The 11190-nt window shown below is 33.8% G+C and overlaps 1 protein-coding gene across 8 annotated transcripts in view; it reads left to right on the forward strand.

Annotated features, from left to right (window-relative positions):
- PPP1R12A (protein phosphatase 1 regulatory subunit 12A) overlaps positions 1-11190 on the forward strand; it is a 184102-nt gene that overhangs the window by 157402 nt on the left and 15510 nt on the right. For 5 of the 8 annotated variants that reach the window (XM_004384612.2, XM_023738883.1, XM_023738884.1 and 2 more), the window contains 4 exons: positions 1780-1901; positions 4117-4182; positions 8438-8454; positions 9369-9504. In XM_004384612.2, coding sequence (XP_004384669.1) covers positions 1780-1901; positions 4117-4182; positions 8438-8454; positions 9369-9504 — 341 coding nt within the window. Of the gene's footprint in view, positions 1-1779; positions 1902-4116; positions 4183-4668; positions 5717-8437; positions 8455-9368; positions 9505-9586; positions 9647-11190 lie in introns of those variants that run through there. The other 3 variants (XM_023738886.1, XM_023738887.1, XM_023738888.1) reach the window with 2 other exon arrangements.

Consider the following 11190-nt stretch of genomic DNA (forward strand, 5'->3'; position numbering starts at 1 on the left):
ACAAAATTTTCATGTCCACCTACAGAAAAGTCAATAAGGAAGAACTGGTGAATGATTATTTCTAGGAGTGGTTTATTAATGTAATGTTTTTCAAGTGCCTTAAGCTACGTTTTGCCTACTGTGTAGATATCTTTTAAATGTTTTTTAATGAGATTGTTTTCAACTAGAATCATTTAAGACATGTACTGTCCTTGCTAGAACAAAGTTGTTTTTATGCTTATTCCTTAAAAAGTAAATTTCTTTCTCAGCTCTACATTGGCGTTTTGATGCTCACTATTACATTTTCTCTTATTAGATATAAAATTATTATTTAAATTCTAATTCCTACTTTAAATCAGAGATGGCCTAATTATAGGCATTTTATATTTTAAAAGCTAGATTCCATTGTATTACTCATATTATCAATAATTCTGTAGGGTAAATATCAGAAAATAAGATTTTCGTAATTTCCTACTGGTTTTTCTGTTGTTGATCATTAAGATGTTTTTGTTTTTTAAACCACTCCGTGTGAGGCATGTTTATAAAAATTAATTAAAATTATGTGCTAGTCACATTATAAAAATCAGGGATATTCACATAAAAGTCCAGACTTCTAGCGTCTTTCGAAAAGTTGGCAGATTGTCAGCACTGGTTCTGAATTCTTACGTGTCAGCAATTGACTGGAACGAAGGAGTAGCAGCCCCTCACTCTTTGAATAGCACCTTCTTGGCATGGAGCCCTGGTGGCACAGTGGTGAAGAAAGAGCTTGGCTGCTAACCAAAAGGTCGGCAGTTCAAATCCACTAGCCACTCCTTGGAACCCTATGGTGCAGTTCTACTCTGTCTTACAGAGTTGCTTGGAGTCTGACTCAACTCAGTGGCAACGGGTTTGGGTTTTTTTTTTGCCTGTATTACCATTTATATTATGGGCATGGCCTAGAGGCATTTGAGATTTAGATCTCTGCTCTAAACTAATTCCAAAAACAATAATCCCTTCTCTGCTATAATTTTGGGTTTTCTTTTGCTGTGATGCTTTGCTAATATTACACTAGCTTTCAAAAAATCATTTTTAATGTTATTTTTGTTCCATACACACCTTTTTTAGCATATTCAAAGGCCGTAATATTCATCTATTATGTATGCCTAAGGGCATTTTAACTATTCCAGGAAGGAAACAGAGATTTTAAGACTAGCATTTTCTATACTGATTTGTTTTAAATAGAAGATAAATATTTTTTCCAGAAGAAAAGGATTTGAACTTTGATACTAACAGAAATTAAATGAATACTGCACCTATTCTATTGCTGAGTGGGAACTGGCAATAGTAGAAGCAGAAACTTATTTTTATATGGTGCCTACGAGCTGTTCCATCATTAACTGTATTTTTTTCCTTGACGTTTTAACTCTCGGTATAGTATCTATCTCACTGTCAGACATTAATAACTGAAGCCCCCTCCTCTCAGAAGATTTGAGTTATTTTCTATTCAACAGACATTACTGCTAAATGTTTCTTTTATGTAAAATTTTTATAGTAGGCACTAGGAAAATGAAGATGATTAGTTCTTGTAGTGATCCTCAGGAATGTTCTAATGGGAAATACAGATACATGTAGTTTTGGTGTGTGACGGAAGAATGTTTCCACCAAGCATATAGGAACACTGAGACAAGCGAAAATTAATTTCAATTAGAGACTTTGAGTAGGCTTCACAAAGGAGGTTGACTTAGAACTGTGTGTACATTCACCTTGTAAAATTCTGTGACGATACATTGCTGTCATGTGGCTAATTGTAATCCTTAACAGAAGGAGAAAAAAGAGAAGAGGAAAAAGAAGGAGAAGATAAATCACAAACTAAATCAATCAGAGAACGACGGCGACCAAGAGAGAAAAGAAGATCTACCGGAGTTTCATTCTGGACACAAGATGTGAGAACCTATTAAAATATCACTACTTGATAGTATACTTAATATTTCCAGAAGTACGTACTAATAGCTTCTTATATGCTTCAGCTTCTTTAAACCACTGTTACGTTTTCTAAGTCAGTTTGTTAAATCAGAAAAGTTTTTCTTTATAAGGATAGTTAACTGCTACTTAGATATTTGGTACTACTTAAAATTAGGAGTTCTGACCCAATTATGAAATAAAAACAATAATAGCTGCAGCTCAGAGTATATACATTGATTATTTCATAATGGCTAAACTGCATCTTTATCCTAGAGATTCTTGAAAGAAAGGTGCTTTACATTTATTCTCAGTTTCACAAATATCATAAGATCTTCATAACAATTATTTTTATTTCAGAGGACACTGAATAGAAGCAGTGCTTTACTTATCAAATTACAACAATTCTATTAAATTTAATGTTTGTCCTGATCCCTGATTATGTACTTGACATTGGTATTCATATGCAGGAGAAAAAAGAGATAACGGTGTAGTGCTGTTAATGTGAAATTTATGCTGTTTCGATACAAGACTCAACCACAGGAGAGCCAACATAGTTTTTTTTCTTTAGCCTCTTGATTTTTGCCCATTATTTCTCTCTTACTTTTTAATGTAGAAATGTTCAGGCATATACAAAAGTAACAGAATAATGACCCTCCAAGTATCCATTGTTTCAGTTAAATCCCCACCTACTTCCCCAACTCCTGTATGATTTAAGATCTCACAGTCTTAGCACCCTAACATAGTAACTCTTACTACTTAAAATTATCTTCTTAAGAACCCATGTGTGTTAGCAGTTTCATAAGCAAAGCTGTGCTTATTGTTTAGTATTTTTCCCCCAGTTTTACTCAGACCAGTTCTCCCTTCAAAACTTCACACTCTGAAGTCATCCACATAACCAGCATTATAAGTATCATTCCTGAGATCCATATTAGCAATAACCATGTTCTTAATTTGAGCCAGCATTGAATTGAGTTCTAGTTAGCCATTAAAGCACATGTCTCCTTTCCCCTTCATAGCCACATGTTTAAACCTATATCATACAACATACAGGAAGAACCAAGGGCGCTGTCAAAGGGTGATGTGTGGTTAGGCAGCTCTTTACTATATTATTATATTCCTTTTTTCAGTTACAACCTTTCAGGAACTCTGAGCTTTATTGTTCTCCTGTGGTTTTTTTACTATATTTACGTGTTCTCCCATGGAATTCCAATGCATAAAGACAATCAGTTCATGCATGGAATTAATACTACTGTTATCATTGTCATCATTATCATTATTGAAATCTGTCCACTTAGTAACTTCACATATCACCGTTTTGCTAGGTACCAAAATGGTATATTAATTCTAGTACTCAGAATAATAAAGTTTTTATCCCCACATTATGGATGAGGAAACTATGGCTCAAAAAGTTTAAAATCGTTCTTCCTAAGTCACACAGCTAAAAATGGCTATACCAATAATTGAAACTAGATTTATCTAGTTTAAAACCTGTGGTGTTTTTATAGTGATCCTGAGCCAGGTATGTTTGAATGTAAATTTCCCTTTTCTTTTCCTTTAACCCTTTTAGGCTTATTGAGATTTTCAAGGCCTTCTAGAAGAACAGCCCCATAGTCTGGGCTTCTAGGCTTTTAGCCTGCTAAGCCCTTGATTTTTCTATTTGATGTGCTCTAAACTCCCAAGAAGTTTTTAGATGGATGAGTCACCCAAACATAGTAGGACTGTTGTAGAAATCTTGCCACGCTTATAGAATCTAGCTTTTCTTATTTAAAACAGTGAATTTCCTATTCTTTTTGCTGCCTTAATATTAGTTGAACAGCTAAATAGTACTTACACTATTGAAGTATAGTGCAGTATCACTATTATTTACAGTTTAAAGTAGAGTATCTTTTCTTTTTCTCATACCAAATCTGCAGCATTCTATCCACTATATGAATGTGTTTCCTAAGCCAACTTGTTAAGTAGGTAGTCTTTCTTCACCATATGTGCTAATCTACCTAGCTTGTGCCATGGCAACAAATTGAGTTTCCACTATATAAGATAGAAAAACTCCTACTTAAAAATCAAATTTTCTTTCAATCCATGTCAAAGTAGATTTTTCTCTAGTCATTTTAAATTAGAAAAGCCCTAAAGTTCTTAAATATCACCTGTTTGAAATTTATGTTTACTTTTTTAAAACATATTGACGATCTATTTTAGAGTGATGAAAATGAACAAGAACAACAATCAGATACAGAAGAGGGATCCAATAAGAGAGAGACTCAGGTAAATAGCATTACTTTTGTATTTAGGAGTATTCATATTTTTTAGGACTACTTTTTAATTATATTCGTTTATGCTTATTCATTCAAAAAAGTTACTGAAACTTCATCACTCATGCTGGGGATACAATATCAGTGGTTTGCCTGGAGATCAGAGGTAGAGGGATTGTAAAGAGGTGTAAAAATTATTTTAGAAGTGACAAATGTTTTGGATCTTGATTGTAGTTTTGGTTTTGTGGATATGCACAACTGCCAAACCCACCAAACTGTACACTTTAAAGGGATGTAGTTTACTATATATAAATTAATATCCAGAATTGGAAAGAAAAAAAACAAAAAAGGTAGTAGTGCCCTTAACCAAAGGAAAATATCTGAAGGCTATTCAGAAGCAGTGGACACCTTTCCAGGCCCACATTTTAGTTCTGTAGTTGGCGAAACTATGTGCTGGAGCAGCGGATAGACATTCTTAACTCTCTTTACATTTGTTTAGAAATTTAGAGTCTCGGAAGGGCTTTTGCATTCATAATCACAGCTGATCTTCACAACAATCTTCTGAAAAAGGCATTTTTTTCTCAGTGCTGATGAAGGAACTAAGGCAAGTTTAAATGACTTAAGGTTGACATAGCTAGCTAGCTAGTAGTGAAAAGTTTCTTTTTCCTCGTTTGGTTGTGCTGAAAGCTAAAATACTTTAAGGAATTCCATCTATGTAGGGGTAAGCTGTACAAGATGAATTAGTTCTAATCTGCCATATAAACCTAGCACTATCTAGCCTGAAATGGCATTCTGCTCAGGTTAAGGTTATCATCTTCATTTTGACTTGGGTCTCCTTTTCATCAGCAGGGATCTACATTAATGTCAAGAAGTGCCCAGAGGTTGATTAGTACCTGTGCTGTGTAACTGTGGATGTTATTTTTAGGGCCAAGTTTGCCTGTCTTGACCCAAAAGATACTTTTATCTTTAGGTAGCCAGAGAGACAGATTGAGGAACAAATTATTTCCAAGGGTAAATTATTTACAGGGCTAAAGTTTTGTCAGTTTTAAACCCTTTGTCTATTATTTGCCGGCACTCCCCCAATTTGCCTCTGTCCCTTATTTCTTATGTTTCATATTTCCTATAAACTTGTTCATCTTCTTCCTTTCCCAGTGGAAAGGTAAACAAGAAGAAGGAGGAAAGTTAGTAAACCCCAGTGGACACCTCTCACTTTCTTATCACACAGACCCCACCTTCCACCAGGCTAGGGTGGGAGGGAAAATATTTTCTGGCTTCCAAAGTTACAACTTCATATTAGTTCTTCCTTAAAGCCTATTGAATGTTGTGTTTACGTTTTGCTGCTAAAGTTAGACATGGTTAAGTAGAACATTGCTTCTATGGAAAAAAGTGTTTTTAGTTCCATACAGCTTAACTAGTTTTTGTTTATTTTAAATAGATTGTTTAGACCTTGCTTTGTACTAGCATTCTTTTCAGTGTATAAAAGAAAAACCAAACTGGTTAAATAATAAAGAGAATATATTGGGCTTCAGTTACATTACACAACCCTCTGCATCAGCTTTATCCTTGGGCTGGCTTCCCTCATGGTGGTGAGATTATATTAATTGGCCTAGGCCGGTCAGGGTCCACCACCAAAATATTGCAGCCATATTGCCACCAGTGTGGGCCACATACCATCCCACCTAACCCTAATGACTGCTACATAGTGAGGAAAGGGAAGTATGGAGATTAAGAAGCTAACCCCCAATGTCTGCTACAATAGACTAAAGAAGTGCTTTTGCTCTGTAAGTGTGCTGCTCTCTTTTGGAAACCAGTAGCATCAGACCTTACTTCTCTATGAAAAGAATACTTTTCTCCATAGAAACAATGTTCTACTTAACCATAATATAGCACATATCTAATTTTAAGAGCAAAACTTGAATACGACATACCAAAATTCTTCTGTGCTTTTTCTGACATGTTTTTATTATTACCTTAAAAATATTTGATAACAAACTTCTGTGTAGTTTCTGTAATCCAAGTTAATCATATTGAGAAATGGCTTTCTGGCATATAACTCTTGTACTTAAAGGAAAAGTAAATTGTAATATGGCAGACGTTTTTGAAAATTCTCAGTTGTATGTGAAGCTCAGGCTATCTACCTTAAGAATATAAATTAAAAGAAAAATCCTGTAAACCAAATCTGTTGCCATCGAGTCAATTCTGACTTATAGCAACCCTATAGGACAGAGTAGAACTGCCCCATAGGATTTCCAAGGAGGGACTGATGGATTTGAACTGCTGACCTTTTGGTTAGCAGCCAATTGCTTAACCACTGGACCACCAGGGCTCCAATTAAAAGAAAATTAAGGTAAAATTTTATCACAGATAATTTAAATTACTTTATCATAGTATCATTGCTCACTATTTACAAAAATGGAACTACTGTTTTTTTTTGTTACTATGACTTGTTTTTATTAACCTGTTGGATGGTAAGACAGTATACAAAGAACATTAGAAATAAATCAAGAATTTAAATCAATATGACATGAAGGCAAGAAATCATTAAGAAAAGATGAACAGATTTGATTATATAAAAATATAAAGTTGGAATATGGTAGAAGATACCCTTGTTAAATTGAGACACATATTTGCTCAGTTTAAAGTAAATAATTTTAGCTCTTTTTTATAGCATTTTAAAAATTAATATCCATTCTGTATAAAAGACTTAGTAAATAAATAAGTGGAGCAGAATACAAAAGAAGAAATGCAAATGATCAATGATCTTGAAAATATATTTAATGTTACTAATAATCAAACACACGATAAGGGAAACTGGCAAAAGTTAATGCCCAGATTTGGCATGGTTAGTATTGAGTTAGGCATTCTCACATAAGGTTTTAGGACTGTACTAATAAATAAGTCAAACCTTTTCAAGATCAATTAGCAATATGAATCAGAGCCATTAAGAAAATGTTCATGGTTTTTTGCTTAGCAATTCCACTTCTAGAAATTTATTCCCAACAAAACTAAAGTATGTAAACATAAATCTATAAGGGATTCATAGCAGCATTGCTCTTAAAGCAAAAAATTGAAAACACTCTGAATATCTGTTAGTAGAGAATAAATTAAACAAAATGTATTGCATAGGTAGATATTTTATGTGTTCACATCATATTATTATGTGTACAAAAAAGGTTACCAGTGCTTATCCAGGAGGTAAAGGGATGAGGAATTACAGAAGAACTTTTAATACTGTAATACTTTTATATGAGCTTACATTACTTTAAAATTAGAAAACTTAAGAGCAGGCTTTTACTTTTTCAGAAAAAAATTGTAAAACACAGTGAACAAGGGTAAAATTGGTTTTGCAAATAAAATTTAAGCAGCCTTTAGTAAAACATTTTTAGTCCCAAATTGACTTGAAACAATCTCAAAGGAACACAGTAATTTTACAGTGCATAAAAAATACAAATATAGTGAGAAAATACAGATACCTAAATTCAGGAATTTGACAAACCAGTTTTGAATTGTTACCTTACAGAAAATTATAAATTCAGTGAGTATTTCAGGAGAAAGAGCTAAAGAACACACACACACATGCACAAAACTACTTTGACCCCCATTAAGACTGTTTTACCCTGTTAATCATTTCATTGTTTGGATAAGAAGAGTTACTGGAACTTAAACATAGCATAGTACTTGCTTGAGAAAATTAGCTTAGTAATCATAATTTACTGTCCCCTAATTTCTAAACCTTAAAGAAATGTATAGTTGGATTTCCGGAAAATAAGTTTTAGACAAAATATGTGTATATGTTATACATAAAATGTCTTAGGTATTCTTTTGTTTCCCTCTCATTTTATTGTCTCAAAAACAGAAAAATGAGAAAAATACTTGCTTTGAGATGTCACATAGTAAACTTGGCATTTCTTAATGTTGAATATGTTGCTTTCTAATGCTGAGTGAAAAATGGGTATTTTTCTTAGTCTCTCATTTTTTTTCTTCTTCTAATTACAAAATAATGTACATAGGAATTTATAGGAAGTCAAAAACTATATTCATAAATTTCCAAATGTAAATTGTATTGTGCATGTAAAAATATACAGTGGATCTGTGTTTTAGAATCTATTTCTTAGAACAACCACATTAGAGGATATAGAGTGAATAGATAAGTTTGTTTAATAGTGTAAAAATAGTGTTGTAATGTTAAACTTACTTTATCAATCATAAGTTAATAGTTTAATGAAAGCATAAAAATTTAGTGTGACTATGTTTTTCTTTCTTTCAAGACGGATTCCATCTCAAGGTATGTTTCACGTTTTTTTTGTTTTTTTTTAAATTAACCTTTATCTCATTTTTATTCTTGGCTAAAAATATGTTATTAGATATACGTGAATTTTATAACTTGATAGAATTATTTTGGTAATAAAAATCTATAGATATTTAGAGGAATCTCTTAGCCCTGCTTTAGATAAAAGAAAACCAACGAAGACACTCTTAAAAATGTCATCTATCTGAGCATCATTCATCTTTTCAGAGAGCTCCTAATATATTCTTGAATCTAATCTCCGTTCTACTTCTCATTCTGATAATTGTTAAGCCCTGGAAGACCAAGAACAAATTTTTATATACTGATGATTCTACTGAATTGAAATGCCAAGGCATTAGCATTTATCAGAAACAATGATCTGACTTCAGAACTAGATCATAAAAAATTCTCATTTATTTCTATTTAGTACAGAGCCATACCTGTCACTTTGGATATACTGTATTTCGAATTGCATGTTTTACTAATTTTAAGACACACCATTGTATTACATACCTCTTAAAAAAAAAAAAAGGGCAAGTGCTGCCAGTTAAACTAAATTACACCATCAGTTCAAAGCCATGTCCTGATTTTAGAGATGTTAAAATGTGAGAAAATGTACAATTTAAAGTTACTGAAATATGATATATTATCTCTAGATTGTCATGATATGAAACCACATTTGACTTGCAGATACGGGAGTTTTGAGCCCCTTACTCATATAATGCAAACTAGTACTATTAAAAATAGCTTCTCATTTAATATGTATCACAAAAAATATTGATTAGATAAAAAATGAGGTAACTAAATGTTACCTACTATTTTGGAATATCATGTTAATCTATACTAGGATGCATGTTGATGTAAATTGTGAAAGCCTATAATAAAGATTTTGATAAACTCATCTTTTGAAGATATGAAACCAGTTCCACATCAGCTAGTGATCGGTATGATTCCTTGCTGGGTCGCTCTGGATCATACAGTTACTTAGAAGAAAGAAAACCTTACAGTAGCAGGCTAGAAAAAGAGGATCCAACTGACTTTAAAAAGGTACTTGGATTATTTAGTTATACTTAATTAAAAATAAGTTATCTTTTGTGTTGAGATATTTATGTTTGAATATTATTCCTAGAAACTCATAATGAAATCGACATTTTGAAATTACTTCATTTTCAGTTTTTGGCAAGTAATGGTAAGTAACATATAAATAGCTTATGTTTTTTTTTTTTCTTTAAAGAAGAGAAACGTACTCAAGACTTTCTTATTTCACATTTAAGTGTCTCAGGCCAGAGTTCCTGAGACTGAGCTGGAAAGGAACATAGGGTGGATGGTGTGTGTGTATTTCTTTATTATCTACTTCTTAATAGGAAGCAGCCAAATAGAGAATATGGCTTTTCCTAGGACAGTGTAGTTTTTCCTAGGTAACTGAAAAATTTGTGCTAGTTCATATGCTATTAAGGATGGAAATAATTAAAGAGTAAACCCTAAAAACTCAAAAATCTAGTATTCTCACTATCATGATTCTTGATTTTATGGGCTTGGAATAAACCTAATGAAGTTTGGTAAAAAGAGAAGGCCTGTGGTATTTATACATTGTTCCCAGGTATCTGGAAGCTAGTTGGATTACTCACTTTCTTAGTAGGCCACGTGCCTAGTCATCAAGAGAAGGAAGGGGAACAGTTTACATAGGAATAGGATTTAGTCATTCATTCATTCAGTGAAGAACTGAACACTGAATTGTGCTAAGTAGTGAGACTCTACTCTTGGGCAGGTAGAGATAGAGATACTGTCTAAAAGTATGTGTAACAGGAAAATAATGAGGCCTAGAGATGAATTAAGGAGCCCTGCTGGTGCAGTGGTTAAATACTTGGCGGCTAACTGAAAGGTCAATGGTTCAACCACCAGCCACTCTGTGGGAGAAAGATGTGGCAATCTATTTCCATGAGTATTATAGCCTTGGAAACTATGGGGCAGTTCTACTGTATCCTACGGTGTCACTGTGAGTTGGAATCAACTCGCTGGCAATGAGTGTTGGTTAGAGATGGATTTCCTAAGAAAGTAAGGCTTGAGTCAAGAACAGAAGAATCATTAGTAGTTAACTGGTAAAAAATGGAAGAGAAAAGTGTTCTAGATGACGTGAACGGCAAAAGCCTAGACCTGGTGGTAGATAAGTGCATGATGTTGTTGTTGTTGTTAGGTGCCATCGAGTCAGTTCTGACTCATAGCAACCCTGTGTACTACAGAATGAAACACTGCCTGGTCCTGTGTCATCCTCACAACCGTTGTTATGCTTGAGCCCATTGTTGCAGCCACTGTGTCAATCTATCTCGTTGAGGGTCTTCCTCTTTTTCACTGACCCTGTACTTTACCAAGCATGATGTCCTTCTCCAGGGACTGATCCCTCCTGACAATATGTTCAAAGTATGTAAGACGTAGTCTCGCCATCCTTGCTTCTAAGGAGCATTCTGGTTGTACTTCTTCCAAGATGGATTTGTTCGTTCTTTTGGCAGTCCGTACTGAAGAATATTCACTGTTCTTCACCAGCCCCACAATTCAAAGGCATCAGTTCTTCTTCGGTCTTCCTTATTCATTCTCCAGCTTTTGCATGCATATGATGCAATTGAAAATACCATGGCTTGGGTCAGGCGCACCTTAGTCTTCAAGGTGACATCTTTGCTTTTCAACACTTTAAAGAGGTCTTTTGCAGCAGATTTGCCCAACACAATGCATCTTTTG

This window comes from Trichechus manatus, unplaced genomic scaffold (assembly GCF_000243295.1).
Source record: "Trichechus manatus latirostris isolate Lorelei unplaced genomic scaffold, TriManLat1.0 scaffold00125, whole genome shotgun sequence".
NCBI lineage: Eukaryota > Metazoa > Chordata > Mammalia > Sirenia > Trichechidae > Trichechus > Trichechus manatus.